Consider the following 22,422-nt stretch of genomic DNA (forward strand, 5'->3'; position numbering starts at 1 on the left):
TCGATCTGTAAAACCAAAGGGTGCATCTAGTGCTTGGGGTTGGAGTATACATCCTTTTGTAAACAAATGGCAGATTTGGGAATGCCCCCAGTTGGGCCAACATGCTAGTAGGGACTAATTTCCCCAAAGAATGCCCCCATCTGTCCCCGTTTGAGGCCAGGAAGGAATAGACAGGACCCAGCAAGTCAGAAGTAAATCTATTTTAGCAGGAAGGAGAATCTCCTTATTACAAAAATGCCCCTATCCCACCTTCCTTTTCAGCTTCCAGGGTTCAGCTCAAAAAGCTGGTGCAGTCCCAACAGCTTTCTCCTGGACCTCCTCTCCAGGCACAGCTTCATCAGGAAGCAACCTTGAAATGGTTAAAAGCTCCAGATGAAAGGCAAAGACCACACAGGAGTCGCTGGAGGGTACGGTTGACCACTGTTCAGCTCGTTTATTGTTTATTATGTCGACCAATTGGGCAGCTCTTGGGAACTTACTGGTTTCCTCTGTCTCCAGGGCCTGGGTGAGGCCTTGCCTAAAATGTCCAGGAACTCCTTTTAGATCTTCGGAAGTAATGTTTCCTTAGGAAGAAAAGGATCTCTTTTCCCTTCCTCATTTTGCCTTCCTTCATCTGGCAGGGTAAGGGAGCAGGAGCCTTAGCTCAGCCATGTTTTGCATATTTTGATATGAAATGGCTTGGAGACTCTGGGGATCTTTAATTCTTATTCAAAGAAAGGACATCCTTCCAACCTGCTTTTTTAGCCTCAGCTTGATAATAGGGACTGTGGGGCCTGGAAGGGAAGGATAGTCAAGATTTCTTTGCAGGCCTTGAGCCCATGTCCTCATAATGAACAGGCCAGCCTCAGCTGCCAAACCAAGTCCTGGCTTAGGTATATGTTTGTACAAAGCTTCAGGCCTGCTCCCACGAAGTTTGGGATTAGAGAAGTTTGATTATAACTTTATGAAATGTGTTAGCTTCCTAAAAGATAGTGTTTAAAAATCATTTTTGCAAGAAAATGAAATTAGAAGCAAGTTTACAGATTTAGAAAAAAATGACTTTATAGCTACAGAAACTTCTTTATGAGATCGGCAAATAATCCTTTTCCCCCCATTCCCGGTCCCCCTCAATCCTCGTCTCTGTTTATTTTCCGTTCGAGTTTATTTTTAAATAATTTTTTGCAGGTAGAAGATAACGTTTCTTTCTTCCCAGAAAAGAGGAGATTGCGTAGGTCCCGGGGGTGGGCTGGGGAATAGGGATAAAAGCGAGTTACACTACAGTGAGTCTTTGGCAAGAGAATTGTATTGCTGAACTCAACTCCTTTCCAGTCAATGCCTTCTATTGTCCAGGAGGTGGCAGAATAGCTCTATCTCATAGCGCAGTCTTGAGAGGTTTAGCAAAGAGCCGGTCAAGATCAATGGTAAAGGGCAACGCAGCTGTCTCACTGTCGGAGACGCAACTCGGCCCTAAACTTTAGAGTCTACCATTGCATTGCTGAAAGGAGCCAGGAGAGGGGGAGAAGGTACTGGAGCTAGGAAGGAAAGCTCTACGCCGTCTAAGAGGAGCCCGAAGTTAGTAAGGTGGTAGATAACCTATTAACAGCCACAAGGTTATAGAAGCAGAAATTCAGGGTTTTTTGAAGTTGTCCCTGTAACAGTCAGTCATATGCACACGTTATATATATTAATTATTAGGTCCATATGTATAAAATATAATCTCTCTCTCTCTCTCTCTCTCTCTCTCTCTCTCTCTCTCTCTCTCTCTCTCTCTCTCTCTCCCTGTCCCTGTCCCTGTCTCTGAATCTCTCTTTGTCTCTGTCTTTCTCTCTTCCTCTGTAGCTTCACAAACTCAATTTCTCCTTTCCTCCTCCCATTGTAATTCAGGGTATAAGAGAAAATCATATAAATAGCAAACACTTCATCTGCTATTGATTTAGACGTCAATTCAAATTTCACTTTAGGAATTTTGAAGGCGCTTTTAATCTCAGACAAGCCTGCAATTCAATGTCAAGCTAAAGTAAACTGAGATGCAAACTAAATATCTTGAATAGAAGTGAAACTGAAACCTAAAGCTAGGTCCCAAAGTCTGGGAAATAGGAAAAGACGAAATAGAATTTTTAAAAAAGGCTGTGTTGTGAACACTGTAGTTTAAAGATGAAGAACAAGTTGGATTGAGGATATGAAAAACAAAAATGATGTTAAGATGAAAACACATTCCCACAGTGGAAAATACCAGAAAAATGTCTTTGAAGTTTCAATCAATGGCCTCCCTCATCGAAAGGATTGGACCTAGAACAGCCTTGCTCAAAATCCAACAGCCTTGTAGAATATCAACAGTGTGTTTCTCCAACACTGTTTACATATCTGTATGTATTTATATTTATGTGTATGTATTTTTTCAAGGACTCAATGTTTGACAAAAGAGATAATAAAGCTGTCTGCCTCCCATTTGCTTGAAATCAAGAGAATGAAATGAGGAAAGCCGTCTTAAAGAAAATGAAAGTAATTTGTTTTTCATGGGCACTTTGCAGTGTTTTGTTCCTGGGGGGGAGGGAGGGGTGAGGACCTTAAGAATGATGTGTAATTAAAATAAATAAGGAAACCAACTGATTTTGTGGCTGGTGCTTAATAGCTAAAGGGCATCAAGTTATTCCTAGGCTGTTCCCCTGAATAATTAATTACTCATTGGCTTAGAAGAGAAAGTTGTGTTAATGCCCAAAAATTGAATGTCTTTCTTGGGTAGTGAATTATGATTTCAAACTTCATTGGCCATTTGTAGGCAGAAATGGACCTTCTATATTTGCAGTCAACTATAATTCCCTCAATTTTGAGGGATACATAAATATTGTCTTTCCAAAGTAGGGACATTTTAAAAGTCTTGAATATTTATACCCACCTTTCTGTCCAAATTACCTGTCAGAGAATGTTTTTATTTCCAGATAAAATCTCTATTTGATGAAAATAAATACAATCTGAGGTCATGGTTATGATTGAAATAGAAGAAAATTTTTATTGGAGATGTTTTTGAGCTGGTTTTTTCTTTTCTTTTTCTTTCTTTCTTTCTTTTTTTTTTTTTTAAAGAATGTCATTAAAAGCAAGGTAAGTTTGCCTGGTATTTCAAACATTACTTAAAGTTAAAGCTGGGGGGGCGGGGTATGAGAAGGAAAGGGAAGGTAGCAAAAATGAAGAGGAAAGAAGACACAGTAATTGATGTGATTCTTAGCTCCTTACACTGGTGATCAACATGTTCAGAGAAATAGGCCATAAAATAAATATGCATAGTTTGAAAGACAACATGGTTTTATAATAAATTGCAGATTTTATAGAGTAAAAATTTATAGAAAGTAATGTTTTTTTTTTGTTTTTTTGTTTTTTTTGGTTTGTTTATTTGTTAAGTTTCTCCCTAGGAGTAAACTGATTACAATGTGTCTGAAGCACTGCATTGGTATCACAGATTATAGTTGTTGTTACTTAAAAAAATAATCTCTCAGTTATATAAATTATGCAATCTTTAAAATTCATTATTTATTGTTACTTTTCTTAACACCCGTTTATACTTGGAACTTAAAGAGTTCCGGGTTTGTTTGTTTGTTTGTTTTCCTTCTCCCTTTTGTTAGAAGCTTTGAACCTCTGTGAGAGGAGGAAAGCGTTTGTTCAAACAGTCTTGTTAATATGAGGGTGTACGATACTTCAGATAAAAATACAAGTGTATACACACTTATTATACATACTTATCCAGCATGTCCTATATCCGAATGATAGTTAAACATGCCTGCATCTATATCAACTGAGTCAATCTTAACTACCTGGAAGGAACAACAGTAGTGAATATTAACAAGATATAAAATCTAAAAACTTCAGCCCTTTAAATGTACCTGATTCAGAAGAAATAAAGGCCTTTGTAAAGATACACTACCTGTTTTAAGTTAAAATCACGGAATTAAGGATCAACCAAGTTTATTGAAGCTGTATAGTAAAAATTATCAATTAGCAGTAAGATCTGAAATCAGAAAGATGTTCTTATTGCTAATATTGGTCCAAGTCTTATTTTTAAAGTAGTGATTTAAAAACAAGGACTGCACCTTCTTTTCCCAATGTTTAGACTTTCACATTTAAAATATATAAGTATCCTCTGGGCAGAGTTTCTGCTTGCCTAGTAGTGTCCATTGACTTTTAATGATTTCATAAGCCAATGGATGGGTCATGAATGATTTGAAATCATTTGACCATAATGGTTTATGAAAACAAGCATCGGGACAAATGCTAGTACCAGATTCAAGTGATAAAAAAGACAACAACAACTGAAATCAGAGTAGTGTATCCGAAATTCATTATGGGAATTGTTAAAAAATATTCAGTCCTTTATACTGGCCTGGAGGGAGAAACAGAACATTAAAAATAATAATAAACAAAACAAAAACCAACGGGAGCAATAATAACCAGTAAGAAAAAGAATTACAAAGTCAAGTTGGGCAGCATTATGCTTTAGAGCCAAATGCGATGAGGGACGAAAAACAATTCACAAAATTTCGCCGTCGCTGGCAGAAAGGGGGTGGGGGCAGAAGGAGAAATTAAATATATATTCAAGTCTTTCCAAAAGTTTCTGGGAGGAAGATAACATAAGGCTTGTGAATGAAACGTATTCGTCCTCGGCTCGGGATCAGGAGACATTGTCTTTGAGTTTGGAGACTATTTTCTTGTCCTTCACTCTTCTGTTCTGAAACCAAATGGTCACTTGTCTCTCAGACAGGTTTGTGGCTGCAGAAATCCTTCTCCTCTTGTCCTTGTTAATGAACTTGTTAATGGCGTATTCGTTCTCCAGTTCTTTCAGCTGCAGTTTGGTATAGGGAACTCGTTTCTTTCTTCCACGTCTGTAGACACACATATCAGGCTGGTTTAGAGCTACGTCCCCTATTGCAAACGACATTATATGGAAAAATTAGACTTTTATTACAGGCGTTTAAATCTCAAATGGATAAGTGCAAGAGTCCTACTTTTCATGGGGGAGGGGAGAGAAATGAGAAGATAAAAAATGTCCAGTTGTTTTCATGTAATCATTTACACGTTATTAAAGAAAGATTATTTGCACTTCAAAGTGAAGGCTAATTTGATGGATGCTATTATTTCCCAAACCGGCATCTTAACAAGCCTGCAATTTTACGGTGCAAAATTTACGGTTTTTGTTTGTTTAAGAAGTTTTCATATGGACAATTTCTGTGTGGATTCTTATATCATATGGACACACACAAATGCACATCTTAATATCCTCATGTGTTTGATTTCCTGGTATTACGTTGTGTGTGAATATAAGTGTATTATATGTGCTCTGATTACAAAACAGTATTGAAACTACTGGGGGGGGGTAATTATTATTCTGAAAAGTGCTAGCAAAATCTTTTTACTCGTCTTTTAAGACAATCTATACAACTTACAGAACAGGAGAACCCAATCCTTTCCCCACCGTCACTTAGTGACCCCAGTTTGTAAATTATATACAGAAATACAGAGGCAGAAGGAGAGAGGGCGGAAAAGGGAACAGAGAGAGGGAGGGAGAGAGGGAGGGAAGGAGAGAGACAGAGACAGAGAGACAGAGAAACAGAGAATATGAAAATTAAGACTGCAGATCCATAAGCATTAGTTCAGAGTTAAAATTACGTAAGATCTGACACAAACCATACCAACTCTATGCTTCCTTTTAAAAAATATTGGTCAACTTGCATTATCTCTCTACATTGAAATTAGGGTGGGGTGGGGTGGGAGGAGCGGGAATGTCAGAACAATTAAAAATTATATATATATATATATAGTTATCGATCATTCTCTCTCTCTCTCTCTCTCTCTCTCTTTCTCTCTCTCTCTCTCTCTCTCACCTGGAAAGGAAGATTTCCAAAAGTGTGAGCTCTGGGACTGGTCTTTAGCACAGTAAACCTGACTGTTCCAGCCATTCGCCAGAGTCCAGGACTGGTAACCTTCCATGGATATGTACGTTTCATGTCTCGGTTCCCCTGAACCAAAGGTGGAGACCATGTCTATATACCCGGGGACGTGCTGGTAAGGGTTGGTGTAGCCCTGGTAAAAGGACACTTCTTTAGCCCGGGAGGGGACCTCGTTGGCCGGGACACTGGTGCTGGCCAGGCTGGAGACGTCCATGTATTTTTCCACGGGAAAGCCCCCCAGAGAGGCGTGTGGGGAGGACTTGAGTGCGTTCTGTTGGATCCCCACGCCGTGGGACATGCGGCAGCTGTAGTATCCATTGCCAAAATGATAGCCGTAGCCCAGTGCCGGGGCGGCCGGGGGCGCTGCAGCTGGAGTCGGAGCTGGAGTGGAGCCGGGACAATCCTTGGTAGAGGGTGCTTCGGGACGCGCTGCAGCCGCCGCCGCTGCCACTGCGGACGACGAGGAGGAAGAGGATGAGCCGGAGCGTTCTGCAGCTCCGGGGTAGGAGAAACCCGAAGCTGCTGCTGCGGCTGCAGCCGCAGCCGCAGCCGCAGCCGCTGCCCGACCAGAGTGTGCGCCGAACACTGGCGAAGGAAGGAAGCCGCGGCACTGTCCCGCAGTGGCGGCCGCGGAGGAGGGGGCGCCCCCGCTGGCTGCGCCGCCGTCCGCTCGCAGGCCGTCCATGTCCCAGCTCACCGCCCGGCTCATGGCCCGGCCCGGCCCGGCCCCGGCCCGGCCCTCGTGCTGGACACCATAGCTCGATGAACGGCTTTCCGCCTCCCCTCCCTCCCACTCTCTTTGGCTCCCGCCCTCTTTCTCTCGCTCTCTCTTCCCCTCTCTCGTGCCTCCCTCCCTCCCGCCCTCCCTCCAACAGGTTAGCTCATTGCGGAACGTTTATAAAAACGAAGTTCAGGTTGGGAGGGGGCCCGGGCTGCGGTTGGGGGCCGGCTCCCGAGTAGAGTGTGTCTGCCGAGGGTTGAGCCATTGGCTGCTCCAAGACACGTGGGGGCGTCGGTGTAGGGGAGTGAGAGCTGCTTCCAATCCCCCCCCCCCCCATCCCACCCAGTCCGGGTCTAGACCCACCCCTTATCCTACCTCCTCCTCCCCTTTCTACCTCTTCTCTCTAAGCTCTCCTCGACCTCCTCCCCCCACAGCCCTTGACCAAGGCTCTTGCTTCCCCAAAGCACTGTTGTAAGGCTATCTAGGCCCCTTTTTGTAACTGAGGTTCTGAGGCCTGAGTTTTTCATTTGGTGTTTTCAAATTTCCTTGTCTCTATGGACTGCAAATAACTAAGTAAAAGAGGGACAGAGACAGGAGGAAGAGATACATGGGGGGGAGGGGAAAGGGGGAGAGAAGTCTAGTTTTCCACTATGTTGTTTATCTCGATTAGATTATTGAGCTTCATATCTCAAATGACCAAACTGCACTGTGCGGTCAAATCTACCTTTTCCCCCTATCTCATACACTTGAACAAATATCAAGCATGCCTAGTTCGACATCAGAGATATCAATGTCCACCCAGACTCACCATGTCGAGATGTACTTCTACATGATGAAAGTTGTTTTTTATGCACATTCATGATGTAGGGACAGATTCTGCCTTCTTCGATAATCCTCTCAATGCTATTTTCCATTTGTCCTCACTTCTGTGACTCATTTGAGAGGAGAATGGACTCATAAGGATTTCTTCCTCACATTGTTTATTATATAGGACTGTCATAGGAACTATAGTGAGAGCATCTTGCCATCCCTTCACATTACAGTCGCCTATTCAATAAGAAATTTCACTTTCTCAGAAAACTTGTTTCACTTTCTTTTCACGGCTGTGAATGGGATGCGAACTACGCAGTAAATAAAGAAGAAAGTCAAGGTTTTCAAATGGGATTAGGGAGATCCTGAAGATATTTGAACGATGAATAACAATTTTGATGAGCTTCCCTCTGCCCTAGGATTAGAATCGATCTCTAACAGCACCAAGAACAGTCACATTTCCCTGAGGTTTGCGATAAGGAGCTTTTCCCAAATGAATTGTATCGCAGTTTGGTGTCTCTGAAATAAGCTACTAAAGCTTAAAGCAGGGCACAGCAGTGAAACTCTTCCCGGGAAGATTGCTTTCTATTTGGGAAGTTTAGTTTAACTTCCTCGAAAGTGCCAGAAATGGTTTCGATAGGCAGCCGAATACTGGGGTTTTAAAAGCACTCTACTAAGAGAAACGAGCTCCAATGGAAATAGGGTGGTAAGTAATGTAGGTATTGGTCAGTGGCCCGAATATCACCACTTCTTCCACTTTCCTTTGGCATAAAACCCCTTCAGTCCAGCCCATTTCCATGCAAACCCGTTTCACTAGCCTTTGATTGGCTGGTGCCTACTTGTTGCACACTCCTACTGCTCCTGGACATAAGAAAAGCCAAAAATATTGCTGTCGTCTTTCAGTTGCCGAGAAAACGGGAGATATTTCCTTAAAGAATGGAATTACACTGATCGTATTTTGTATGTTGACACGCATAATGTAGTAACCATAAAAAACTCATATAAAGGGGAAAGTTATGGGAGGAGAAGGTGAGGAGAAGGTTCTTTGTTCGATTTTTTTGAAGTCTTGGCCATGTTCATTGTCAAATCTCTGACCCGAGAGGGTTGGCGTATTTGCTGTAATTCAACAGGATTTACAGTTTGTTAGGAGTAAGAATGCCGACAGCCCTCTTTCTGAAAGAAGTTATTGACTTGTTTGGGAAAATGAGTTGAATGAAGTCCATTTGGTGCCAATACTTACAATGCCTAATTCATATTAATAGCAAGAAATACTTATAGGGATAACACTTAATTTTCATCCATTTTGATCAACAGTTAAGCAATCCCAGGGACCAAACTATAGAAAACTTTTCCATCAGCTACAACACCTAAATTTTTCTCCCCCCCTTTTCTTTTTAGTCTCTCCCTGTCCTCGTTGACGTGAGGGTCCAAAACAATTAATTTCTCTAAATGCAAAGGACCAGCTTATATCTATAACAGCTCACCGAACAGAGCAAACAAATTCGGAAGTTCTGAAAACCAAGTCATTAGCTGCATTTTTGTCCTTTGAATCTACTATTTTTTTGTTCTGATAAACATGTAATGACTTTTTATGTCCTAAAATTAAGAGCGAAAAAAGGTTATAATTTTCAAAGATTTTATCTCTTTTCATTATATTTTCTAGGTAAGAAAATTAAATTTATCTACAAAAAAGTTAATTTGTATTCTAAGATATTTCCTACCAGGCAGATTCTCAGCCAACCTCTGACAGACTCCCTCCGGCACAGGAATTTAGGTTTAGCAACATCACTCCAATAACTTAGTCATTTTAGAGAATGAATGTAGAGGATAGAGATAAAAATGACAGTTTACAAAGTGTGTATGAAAACACACTGTCTACAGTAACAATGACTACTGAGTAATTTTCCTGAGATTGCCGTTTGGGAGTGTTAACAAAAAAATTAGACGTCAAAATAGTTTCACAAACTGTAGCAGTGTACAGATTTGACACTACTTTTAGTTTCTTATTGCAACAATGAATCTTGTGTCTGTATCCAAAAGACTCAGCAAGCATTTCTGTGAAATACACGACCTCTAGCAAAAACAACAGAAAACCCAGCCTCAGAGTAATCTTGTAGCTGCTTAATTTGTGTATACATATGTATCCATTTCTATGTATATTCACCAATTATGGGTAACCAGTTACATAAACATGTATCACTTGAGTTAATTAGTCATATAATCATGGTTACAATCACTCTAAGATATTTTCTGTAGTGTTTAAATAGAAAATTGATTGAGAACTGGAGATTCATTTAACCTTCAGTACTCAAGTTTTTAATATAATCAAATCTACGGATTGGTAAAGAACTAAAAACTACCTTCTCAAGTGTCTTAGATCCAATCTCTCTCAACTTCTTTCTTCCTTCCGTTTTTTTCTTCCTTCCTTCCTTCCTTCCTTCCTTCCTTCCTTCCTTCCTTCCTTCTTTCCTTCCTTCCTTCCTTCCTTCCTTCCTTCCTTCCTTCCTTCCTCCCTCCCTCCCTCCCTTCCTCCCCCCCTCTTTTTCTTTCTTCATCTCTCTCCTAAAATTTCACTTGTTCTATGAAAGATTTCAACTCTTTCTTCATTGAACTGTCTCTGAAAACATTTTCCTGCTTGGAAGAAAAGCGAAATATTTCTTTTCTATTAAATCTGACAAATTGTTGTCAAAGAATACCTGTGAATGATTTAATGAAGATAATGATAACAACAGTCGCATTATGGTCTTGTGGTTGTGCTAAAAAAACAAACCAACTAACTTCCTTTGGAAATATTCAGTGGATTATCGCTGCAGGGGAGGCTGAGTTATCTATGGATTTTTCACGTGAATAAATAACTAATTGCAAGAGAGCAGTGACAACCAGAGTCCATCTATGAACATACTATACTTAATTCTAGCTATTTTTTTCCACTCTTAAGACAAAATCCTTAAAAAGAAACAAAAATAAGGTGTAGTTGTATTTTCAAACCAGTTTAGGGGGAGAAAGAATAGACAGAAAATTTCAGTTTGAGTAAGGTAGTTTCAGTTTCTGCTGTTTAACCTAGCAGTTATAGTATTAGTGTATTCTAAGTCAAAACTAAATTAGCATGAACTTGCAATCACCCACTCAATGTAGACCTTTAAATTACTGATTCATTGCTAGGATGAATTAAGTACAGATAAACTACAATTACTATCTACTTGAAGTCCAAAATATGTCGACAAATGAATTAATTAGGGTGTAGGAAAGTGTGGAAGTGTTTTTGTTTTTGTTTTGGCAACTTGTGGCTTCACATTTAAACTATTTTGGGATCATTAAACTCCAATCAAAATATAGTTGCCCTCTGCCTTTTAAAAAACAAAAACAAATTATTGGTCTTTTAAAGCTGTTTTCCTTAATTCCATTTCAAAATACTAGCTCTGACGAATTTTTCAGCTAGTAAGGAGAGTGCAAATTAATACATGTGGGTATTTTGGGCTTATAAAAACACAAATGAAAGATTATAACATGGGTTCTCAAAGACCTGAGTTTGTGGTGAAAAATTAATGCTAGTGTCGCATACAGAATTAAGGTTTTGGAAACACTTAACAGCAAAATACTGCAAGAACAGAGTCATAAGCAAAGACAGAGGGAAAAATTGTTCTTAAATTGCTTCATTTAGCATTTCATCAGATTATAGTACTTCCTGCAGTACCTAGATTTCATCACTAGATGGCTCTACAAGTTTTCTTCAGGAAAGGAAATGTTTGGGTTTTGAATCAAGGTGCTTGCTTCCTGAAGAAGAAAATTACTTTCTAGCTTCCAGTACCAGAGTCTACAATTCTCTCCAGCCTCCTACCACCTCCTAGACATTCTCCGTCATTTTCTTTTCGTACTAACGAAGAGAGTGGGAGAGAAGGCAGAACTTTTACAGAAACGTCAAATTAGGCTTTGAAGGAAAATAATAAACTTATCCAATGAGTTAATTATATAAAGCGATTTGCAAATACTTGTGATTCTTCTGATTATTATAAGTCATCGTCACCTTTTTCCTTTCTTCCTTTCAAGACCTCTAACGATTCCTTGAGTATCCTAAGTAAATAAAATGCTATACAGACTCCTGGTGCAGTAGCGGAGTCGAGGACAGGAAGGCAAAGATGCATTAGCTTATATCCTCTTAGACTGGTGAGTGCTTCTTTCCCTTTCGTCTCTGTAAAGAATAATTAAAGTTAATGGATTGTACACCAATGGATTCCTAATGCCCTTGGGGAAACAATGAAGCAGTCAAGTCCAACCCTAAGATCCTCTATTACGTTTAAAGAAGACCCCCATGTTTATGGGAGCCCTCTCATTTCAGTGCATATTCTAGTACCGCGTTTTATTACCTGCAATCACGGTAATGGCTTGCCACTTCACCTTGGAGGACTTGCAGCTGACCAAGAAACAAATATTTAGTCTGGATTCCTCACAATTTTTTGATTGAGTTAAAACCTCCTTCTTTAAAGCTTGCATTTTAGGTAAAAAAGGGTTTTTCAACATAGTGGATGAAGTTTCTCAGATACATTAAAAATGTTATTGAAACATTTCTTTGGAGATTTTATACTTCTGTAAATTCCAAGGAAATAAAGTTTGGGGCGGATATATATTTATGCACTCTGAATAGTATCAATTTAAAAGAACAATCATGTTGACTCTAAAATGGTAAGGAGTTAAGGTGGAGAGCTTTGGATTTGAGTAAGACTAATCAACCTAATGTCTTTCAAATGGCCTTTTAAAAAAATTCCTTAAACAACCCCTCCCCCCACACATGTATTTTTCAGACTGGGCTATATGTAACAAAAATATCTTCAAAATGACAAAATGCTTAAGGGGAAGCCACCAAGAATAGAAATGTCATATAATTCCTTAAAATTTCAACTGACATGAAATGTAATGGATTATTAAACACATTCTGTGTACCATTTAGGGTTCCAAAACACAGTTTAATGCAAGATGATTGATGTATTTTATAGTGAGTAATTTCCCTAACATGAACTTGAACATATTCCTCTCAATAAATGCCCCAATAGAACAAAATATTAGCATTCTTTAAAAGGTGCAAAATAGTTCTTAAACCACCAATAAAAGGTCTCGCATTGGCGGCCCTCACGAAAGGAGTTTTGTTTTTCCTTTCCACAAGACATTGGGCTTGGCCACAGTTTCCTTGTAGTTCCTCAGGAAAAGGTGTTCAGTGACTGACCCCTTATATCCCAGAGCTCCCAGGCTGAGGCCTTGGATTCTGTACACGTATCAGAGGCTCTGGGGCAGACTGGTTCTCTGGCTGTGGTTTTTAAAAAATGAAAAGCTTCTCAGAGTAGTCAAGGTATTTAAGAAAACAGACGGGGGCGCCAAACGACAGCAATAAAGCTGCCCGCAGACTTCCGCTTCTCTTACCATAATTGGTCGTTCACTTCGCAGCCTGGACCAAATGGTCTTCGGACTACGTGTTTGATTCAAGGATTTGGGACACCATATAACTGGTCGTTATTTTCATTTCGGGACCCTCTCAAAAACAGATAAAGTTTTCTTAGGTAGAGGAAAGAGATTTTTTTTTTTCAGGGTCTAAAAGAGGAAACCCAAACCCTGATGAAGCAGTCATTGAGTTAGGGTGTACATCTCTGCTGGAAGATTTCAACAGATTCAAGGTCTTATCTCTGGTCAGGACCTTGAAGGCTTCAGGAAAGAGTGGGAATATACATGTGCCGCCGTGAGGACGGGGGATGGAAGGGGTATGACAGTAAGCGCAGGAGCAACGGGGGAAACGAGGCAGTCTCTGGGCTTTGGTACTAATTTGCTAAGAAGAGCCTGGGTTTTCAGCAGAGAAAGATCAAAACAATGGTTCAGGCCTGAATTGGAGGTGGGGGGTGGGAGGGAAAAAAGGAAAGTCGGTTGCCATTGGTGGGGCAACTTATGGGTGGAAAAGGAGTGTGATGGAAGTTTAAGATAACAGTGGGAGGTTGTTTATGATATGTGTGAGAGAGACATTTTTTCCCTTTGCCCCACTTAGATACCTATACTTTCTATTTTATATGTTCTCCCCATTTCTTGAAATTCCCCACTTTTGACAAAATTCGGACTATTAATTTTTTTTTTTTTTTTAATGATTGGATTTTTAAAGTAAGACCTATGACTTTCTAGTGAGATTCTAGGGGGGAAATTCAAGCAGAGCACTTTGGTGTCAACGTTTTGATTATTATTGTCTATTATTGAAAAATTTACACACAAACACAATCTCCTCCCCATTTTCAGAAATATTTCTAATTTGGCCAAGCTAAAAGAAAGACGTGACTTGTCTAGGATAGGCAAACCGCCCTTTTATTTGCCTCAATGATTTGAACGTTTGGAGATGGAGTCTGGGTTATAGTGTTTAATCTGGGTTAGGGAGAACAGGACATAGAACGTGTGAGAATCAAGAGATTAGCTTTCGCTTGACCACTCGCCTTCCCAAGTATCTACCATCCTATAGAAGGTGGTGGAATATTGCCATTTTCTCCTTGAGCCAGCACATGAGGGAGCCCCGGAAACTTAGTTTTAGTTGATTCTGCAGTGAGCTTGTCTGTAGTGTAGAGGGGGTTGTGTTATGGATTTGAAGGCGATTCCAGAGCTGTTCAAATCTGAGGATTTACCTTCCTTAAGATGGTTGCCATCGGCGTCATTATGACTATCAAACTTATCACACAGAGAGGCTCGGCTTGGACACCGTGGTACCTTAGAGTAGCCGGGAAGCATTTTTAACATTCCATTCGCCTGGGACTAGCTTCGGGAAGACCCAATAGCTACAGGTAACGTGGCGGGGCGAGATAAGAAGGAAAAGAGAAGGAAGAAGGTGAGGATGAGGAGGGAGAGGAAGTAGGAAGAGGAGGAGAAAAAGGAGGAGGAAGGTAGTAAGAGGGAGGGGAAGTCACTGGGGTAAAGGGAAAGGTGGGGAAGAGATGACGAAAGGACAAATTATTTTTTGGCTACTGTGCTTTGGAACCGAAAAATCGGTTACTGTACCGAAAATTATTCAATTCGAGAAGAAAAGGGGGAGAAAGTAGAAAATGCAAAGAATGAGCTCATGGGATGCCTTAAATCACAAATGTGTTTAAAGTTATTTGTCGAGTCTTGCCATCAAATCATACAGTGGAGTCTATTTTCCCCAGAGGACAAATCGTAGAAGAGAGGACCATCAATCAAAAGGATTATAAAAGTAAAAACCCTAGAATTCAATAACCAAAGTGTATTAGAAAATAAGAGTTTTCGTAATTATTTCCATTTGGATACAAGCGCACATGCACTCCTTTGGTGCACAGCGAGAGTTTTCTGTAACTCTACCAAGGAAGATTTTGGCTGGGGAGGGTGGCCTGAGCGAGCTGGGGAAGGAAATGGGTAGGAGAGAGCTAAGAGTCCTCTTTGCTAAAGAAAAAAATTCATCTTTGGCTTTTCAATCACAGAGCCCAGACCTAGAGAGAATGATCCTCTCCTTACGCAACCCCTTTTGCAACCTACTCCCCACTCCACCCCCACTTCTGCTTGTAAATGTTTTTTTTTTTTTTTTTTTTTAATCCTAGACAGACAATCTGCCCTGGAAAAATAAAAGCATTATCTATTATTTAACATGTGGCTCTGTCCGAGAAAAAATGAGGAAGAAGCTGCATCATTAGGACCTAAAAGGCAACAAAACAAAAATCAGAGCATAATGATGTCCCTAAATGAAGGGGGAAATGTGGCGCTGCTCATTTTATTAATCAGACTGTCAATTTCACCCCCAGAGGCCAAACCCCAGAGCAATTGAAGCAAGATCTGATCAGGCAAAGGACAAGAGCTTGCCTCTTCACTTCTCCTCTTTCCTTTCTTTCCACCTGGATATATTTGTCTGCTCCGAAGCCGCCTTCATTACCCACTGACAAGAGCTCGTATTTATTTGCTTATAAACCTGTTACAATAAATGATTATTCGAACAGCGTCATTCCTACCTTAATGACGAGCGCTACTTTTTTGATGAATGACATTTCGGGCTAGAAAGGATGTATGGGTCATTTTGACCAGTCATTCCCTCGCTTTGGCATCCCACAATTTTTACGCCTCCCTCAAAAAGAGATAATAATATTTAGAACCGCTCGCTGGGGCTGAATGTGAATTAGCCCCTGCTGCAGCTCATCATTAGGAAAGGACCAGCCCTGCAACTTTGACATTTTTTATAAAGCTGAGATGATGGAAAGAATAAGAAAAGAGATGATTCTGATGGAAAGAGGTCTCCACAGCCCTACAGCTGGCAAAAGATTTTCGAATTTGTCCGACTCAGCTGGAAATGCGGTGCTGGAGGCCCTAGAAAATTCGCAGCACGGTGGTCGCCTCAGCCCGAGACTGACTTCCGCCTCCCTGCATAGCGCTATAGGGGACATCCCTGCCAAAGGGAAATTCGAAATAGACACTTTATTCAACCTGCAGCACCCAAGCAGCGAAAGCACGGTCTCTTCCGAAATTCCTCCGGCAGAAAGCAGGAAGAAAACGGGTCATTATTCCGAAGTTGCTCCAGAGGCAGATATGAACAGTGATGTGGAGGTGGGCTGCTCCGCTCTCCGCTCTCCAACAAGCCTCAGTGCCTCCCAGTTGAAAGAAAACAATAACAAAGGTAACTCGGGAATCTGCCTGCCTTTCCCTCCTTTCCCTCTCTTAGTGTTTCTCCTTTTCTCCTGTTTTACGGATTATTCCGGAGATAACTCGCTAGCCAGTAGAGGTACTTTTATTTGCTAAGTTACCAACACTGTCTATAAGAAAGCTCTTTTAGCTGGCTTGCGAGTCCAGGATGATACAGTCTTGGGTGTGTTTATCTACCAAAGTGCATGTATGTACGGGGGACCGGAGACATTCATATAAGTCTCTCTGTATATTTGTATGTCTGTGTATATACGCAGAAACATATTCGTTATAGGAGTATGTACAATGGAGACTCAAAATAAAAACAAACGCACACTCAAATCTATCAAAGGAGTAGAGAACTCGTGGTTACCTAAATCAAAAGTGCTCTGCTGGAGAATTACACTGAACAATTTGAGTCAGACTCTGAAATATATAAATATGGAAAGGAAATTTAAAATATTTGCAAAGTTCACTTCAGAATGGTTATTGCTCAATTTCCACTCATGAAAAATGGACGTTATTTAGCTTCATTTTTTTTAAAAAACAAATTGGCTATTAAGCTGGCCTTCCTTACAGCATATCCCATTTTAATGGTATTGAGAATGTATGTGTGCATGCATGCATGTATGTATGTATAACATGTATATATAGATTTATTTTTTTTTTTATTATGAGGAGGGAGACTAATAAGAGAATCCTTTTGGTTCTTAAGATAATGCTGGTAGTGTTGATGTATCTGAGAGAGAAATGGGAGGCAAGGATATATTCTGCCCTACAATAGCTTTGCTTCTAGTGAATGTTGCTTTCTTTCACAGTCTTAAAAATAATTAAGTAAAAACAAAGCTAAGCAGGAGAAACTGAAGTTAGAGAGATAAGGTTTTAGCTGTGTCTTCCAGCTAAACTGTGCCTTGAGATGTCTGTTCTTCTTTGGTTTAATTTGTCCCAGAATAACAATTGTGTAATTATTTAAAACTACCTAATTTACTTAGTATTATTTGGTTATGAAGGGATCCCAAAACTTTATTGATTCTATTAACAGCAGCAATTTGTAACAATGACAGCTACTATCAATTACATCAGTTCAGAGACTCAGTGGTCCCCCCTTCATAGGCATCTCTATTTAATCCATTCGCAGCCTACTGTGCGTGGAGTTTCCAAGCCCAAATATTTATTTCATGCGTATTTGTTGGTTTGTTTATTAGGATATTCGGAGAGCAGTTCAGCTGCTACTACCACCCCTTCTTCCTCAGGTTCCGGCTTAACCAACCTGCACAGCAGTAATGCTCTTGGTAGTTCGGGCTCCGGGGCCGATCAGGTGAGACGCTACCGCACTGCCTTCACCCGGGAGCAGATAGCCCGACTGGAGAAGGAGTTCTACCGCGAGAACTATGTCTCTCGGCCCAGAAGATGCGAATTGGCCGCAGCGCTCAACCTGCCAGAAACCACAATCAAGGTACCTACCTCAGAACTACTAGAAGGGTATTGCTGGGTGTTGTCTGACCTTTCCATCAGGCTCTTTGGGTGGTAGTTTGGTAGAAATCAAAAAATTCTGGTAACTAATTTCGATCCTTTCTTATTCCTATACTTTATGTAATCTAAAAGATGAGTCAGATGGGGATAGATCTTTCCTCTATTCTCCCAACGGGCGCTGATTTGGGATAGCAACAATAACAAAAAATAGAACAGCCATGGATTTATTGAATGATGCCAACAAATTACCAATTCTCTTCTCCCAGCCCCCCCCCCACCTTTGTCCAGTAATAATTGTGTTCTTTGTTTCTCTACTGATGGATCTAAAGGGAAACTTTTCATTTGTTCTTGATATGGAAGGTTTAAATTCCATGACATTCTTTACAACGCTAAAAAGAAAATTAATTCTGCTTGTTTTGTTTTTGTTTTTGTTTTTTGCTAAGAGAAAGTGAATTTCGATGTTATTTTCTATGTGTTCCTTTCATTTTTACATACTCGCTACGGAATAATTGCTTACTCTATTCAAATTTCTGTAGTGAAATATGTCTCCTTTAGAGGAACAGGTTTTGTTTTATTTTGTTTTTTGTTAGCGTACTAGGTGAAACCATTTGCTGGATGATTGGATGACCTTTTAGGGTATCTGAGGCACACCCGAAAAACAGAGAAGTCCCGTAAGCACAATGATAGGAAGTATTGTATTAGGTGGGGAGAGTTTCTCTCTCATATGACCCAGATCCTTCTTTAATGGAGGTAATCACCAATTATGTAGGTCATAGTGAACAGTTAGGCAAAGGAAAGATGTCTCTGTCTGTAAGGGGCTGCAATTCGGCAATTCAACCTACGTAGAACACAACTCAACAAAACCTTCCTCTGTATTAAATTAGTAACTGTGTCTGAAGCTGGGTGTAGCGGTATTAAAGTATATATGCCTCAAATGCTGTGCCTGTGTTCCTTAAGTAAAAGCTTACGGTTACTTCTCTGAGAATCCTAGTCAGTCCAGAATCCATTCGTAAATCCTTCAATTGTAAGAAGGAATCTCCAGTTGTACATCCGGATGGTGGAAGGGTATGGGTGTGGGATGGGAAAGGACCTTCTGAGCGCTCACCCAAGTATGGAGGTCAGAAAAGCATATACGAATAAATAAACAAGCAATTGGCCTGGACAATTCGAGACCTGGCATTTGGATGAGTGAGAATGAATCAATGCAAACGTGGGGGTGGTGATGGAAGTGTGTGTGTGTGTGTGTGTGTGTGTGTGAGAGAGAGAGAGAGAGAGAGAGAGAGAGAGAGAGAGAGAGAATTAAGAAGAGAGAGAGAGAGAATTAAGAAGAGAGACAGACAGAGAGAGAGAGAATTAAGAAGAGAGAGAGAGAATTAAGGAGAGAGAGAGAATTAAGAAGAGAGACAGAGAGAGAGAGAGAGAGAGAGAGAGAGAGAGAGAGAGAGAGAGAGAGAGAGGTGTACATCTCCCTGCAGCTGGCTGAATTGCCTCCAGCTGTGACTAAGGCAAGGGCGAAAGGCTAGACTCGGGGCAGGGGCGATATGAGGACAGGCGGGCAGGTGTGTTTGTGAAAAGCAAAAAGAGTACGGTGATGGACTTCCTGAAGTCGGAAAGCTCCTTAGTGATGTCAGTGGTACCTCCAGCCAGGATGTGTACCGTGTGAGGTGAAGGATGATGGAAGTGGTGCATGTATGGGATTGGGGGAGTAGGAAATCCCTTATATTGGCTGCCATAGCGGCCTAGGGCTTCCATCTGGGTGTCTCTGTCTCTCCCTTCATCCGCTGCTCCTTTCCGCTCTGCCCCTCCAAGGTGTGGTTCCAGAACCGCCGGATGAAGGACAAGAGACAGCGCTTGGCCATGTCCTGGCCCCACCCGGCCGACCCCAGCTTCTACACTTACATGATGACGCACGCGGCCGCCACCGGAAGCCTGCCCTATCCCTTCCACTCGCACGTGCCGCTGCACTACTACCCCCACGTGGGTGTCACGGCCGCGGCCGCGGCGGCCGCGGCCTCCGGAGCCGCCGCGGCGGCCTCCTCACCTTTTGCCACTTCCATCCGCCCCCTGGACACCTTCCGAGCCCTCTCGCACCCTTATTCGCGACCCGAGCTACTCTGCAGCTTCCGCCACCCGGGCCTTTACCAGTCTCCGGCCGCGGCCGCCGGGCTTAACAGCGCGGCCTCGGCCGCAGCGGCGGCGGCGGCGGCGGCGGCCGCGGCCTCCTCCGCGGCGGCGGCCGGGGCGCCCCCCAGCGGCGGCTCCGCACCCTGCTCTTGCCTCAGCTGCCATAGCAGCCAATCGGCGGCGGCCGCTGCGGCCGCTGCGGCCGCGGCCCTGGGCTCCCGGGGAGGAGGTGGAGGGGGCGGCGGAAGCGGCTCGGACTTCGCCTGCAGTGCCGCCTCGCAGCGGTCTGAGAGTAGCTTCTTGCCCTACTCGGCCGCCGTGCTCAGTAAGACGGCGGTCAGCCCCCCGGACCAGAGGGAGGAGGCCCCGCTCACCAGATAACTAAGCTAGCCCGCTGAGCCGCAGGGGCGGGACTTCGAACTGCCCGCCGCTCGCGCCTCTTCTTACCCCTGCTTCGGGCCGCCGCTAGGGGGGAGCCGAGGGACGCGGGGGAAAGCGAGAAAAGAAAGGAGGCGGTGGGGCAAGAGCCGCGATTCGGTTTCGGAAAAAATTGTTTCTATTTTTTTATTCTCAGCTCGCCCTTTCCCTTCTTTCCTCCTCTCTCTCCCACCCCCTTTTACATACGTGTAATGAACTCTATCTAGGCTCGACGGCAGAAACCCAACCCTAAATTGAGTTATGAGACTTCCAGCCCATGCTGGAGTTAATCTTGGATAGATGATGAACATAGATGGCCCAGAAGCAAACAGCAATGACAAAGAAAAAGGGAATTACTTTTATTATTGCGTTGGGGGCGGGGAGGAGAGAGAGATCGCTTCAGTCCTAGCATTGTTTTTGGTTATAGTTTGGGGTCGGGAAAAGGTTGGGATTTTCCTTTGAATTTGAACTTCCTGGCGGAGAGGCGACTCTCTGTCTTCAGCCCAGGAAGAGAGAAAGAAGGTAAAGGAGAGGTTTGGGAAAAGATTGTAAAGGTGGAAGAGGCGGTTGCGCGCTTGCCGGTATTTGTGAATGTGTTTATTTGGGAGATGCGTGAGGAGGACAGAGAAGGAGGACAGATGGAGAAGATATAGAGGAACTTTTTGTTGTTGTTGTTGTCACCTTTGCAAAGCAAGACGAAAATAGGGAAGAGTGGCCTCTTCCCTCTCCCAAAGCTTCCTTTTCTTTCTTTCCCATCTTTAGTTTCAGTCCTAATGAATTGACTTGCATATTTTATGCAAAAGAGTGTTATCTAATGAGGTGGCTGTGGAAGGACGAGTAAAGTGTGAGAAAGTGAGAGATTGACAGGTTACTATAGGATCTTAAGAGGCATTTTAAAGCCCAGCTTTCTAACACTATATTTCACGCTATCTGGGAAATACTTGAATCTCTAGGTATATGATATTATCCTGAAGCATTTACCTTATAGACACTTTTAAAAGTTTGAACTTTTTCCTCCCCACCCCTAGCCCCAGTCCCTTTCCCCCCTTTCTCCTTCTTCCCTCCCTCTTGGCTCTTAGCATTATTTCTCACGCATGTCTATTGAGCCTTTGCCTCTGAAAAGCCACCACTGGGTAACTGAGACCTGCTATACCAAACCACTGCTACTGGAGGGACTTCCTTGAACTTGAAGAAAGGCACATCAAAAACCACCAGTGTTACTGCCATGTCAATTTTGATGCTAATAATGTGCAGATTATGACGAAAATTGCCAATCATGTTCTCTGATGGACCTCCTTTGAATGTGGAATTGGAAAAAAAGTTCCCCGCACAGAGACCTGCTGTCAAGTACTAACAACCCGCTAAGGGAAGTCATTAGAAGAGACAGATAAGAGACTCGGTACATAAAACATTGTTCTTGGTGCATAGAATGTATGTTATTTAATGTTATCTGTTACCTGAAGTGATTTCGCAGAAGAAAGCCACGTTCTTATCATCTCAATTGCCAATTTTCATTTTGGTAACTTGGACGCCCTGGGTAGACTTTTCTCTGTTAAGTTGATATTCCACCAATGTGAACAGCCTCATTAAATCAAACCCAGATATTTCCATAATGCTCCCTACAGAGCCACTTCACTCTTCACATAATGAGATTTTCTGAAGAGTTGAAGCCCTCAAATAACTTGCTATTGCATGTTTAAACCCAGAGAGTGGGTTATGTGTGTGTATATCGATATGTAGGCAGAATATATATATATACACATACATTTATATATATGATCTTTCCCTTAAATATATACATATGTAAGAGAGAGAGCTACATAGATACATATATCGATATACACACACATCGGCACAATTTCCCACGATTTGTTTAAAACGAGTGTCCTGAAAGACCTGTTTTTAAGACACTGGATTTTTTGTTTTGATGCTCATGATAGACTTTCAGGAAACTGTTTCGAAACGATTTACTTTTTCAAGAAAAGCAAATTGTAGTTTTTTCGTCAGATGGAAAAGATTTCTGGGAAAAAAAGATATTTCGAAACTCCTGGGGTGTATTCTTGGGAAAATATGGTTAAAAGATGTTTAAAGAACTTTTCAATTTAAATAGAAATTACTTAATACGCATAATTTTCATTTTGTAAAAACAAAATAGCAAAACAAGACTACTTATGTAAAAATATTGATTATACCAGCTCTTAATCACTGAGTTTACATTTAAAATTTTTATTAATATATAATTTAAGGCTAAAGAAAATAAACCAAAATATGGCACTCTTACCAGCTTTACCTTTTTAGATTGTTAAAATCATTTGTTAAGATCAC

The 22,422-nt window shown here is 41.7% G+C and overlaps 2 protein-coding genes across 2 annotated transcripts; one reads left to right on the forward strand and one right to left on the reverse strand.

Moving 5' to 3' along the window:
- Positions 1 to 3,003: 3,003 nt before the first annotated feature.
- Positions 3,004 to 6,710, reverse strand: HOXD13 (homeobox D13). Its single transcript, XM_003763993.3, has 2 exons — positions 5,850 to 6,710; positions 3,004 to 4,890 (listed from the first exon to the last, which is right to left on the reverse strand). The coding sequence occupies exons 1-2, from the start codon at positions 6,622 to 6,624 to the stop codon at positions 4,640 to 4,642; spliced, it is 1,026 nt and encodes a 341-aa protein (XP_003764041.3). The 5' UTR covers positions 6,625 to 6,710; the 3' UTR covers positions 3,004 to 4,639.
- An 8,848-nt stretch (positions 6,711 to 15,558) lies between these two features.
- On the forward strand, positions 15,559 to 20,061 carry EVX2 (even-skipped homeobox 2). The gene is made up of 3 exons (XM_023499296.2): positions 15,559 to 16,078; positions 17,289 to 17,539; positions 19,366 to 20,061. Exons 1-3 carry the CDS (start codon positions 15,655 to 15,657, stop codon positions 20,059 to 20,061), a joined length of 1,371 nt encoding a protein of 456 aa, XP_023355064.2. The 5' UTR covers positions 15,559 to 15,654.
- Positions 20,062 to 22,422: the final 2,361 nt, after the last annotated feature.

The sequence above is a fragment of the Sarcophilus harrisii genome, chromosome 3, assembly GCF_902635505.1.
Source record: "Sarcophilus harrisii chromosome 3, mSarHar1.11, whole genome shotgun sequence".
NCBI lineage: Eukaryota > Metazoa > Chordata > Mammalia > Dasyuromorphia > Dasyuridae > Sarcophilus > Sarcophilus harrisii.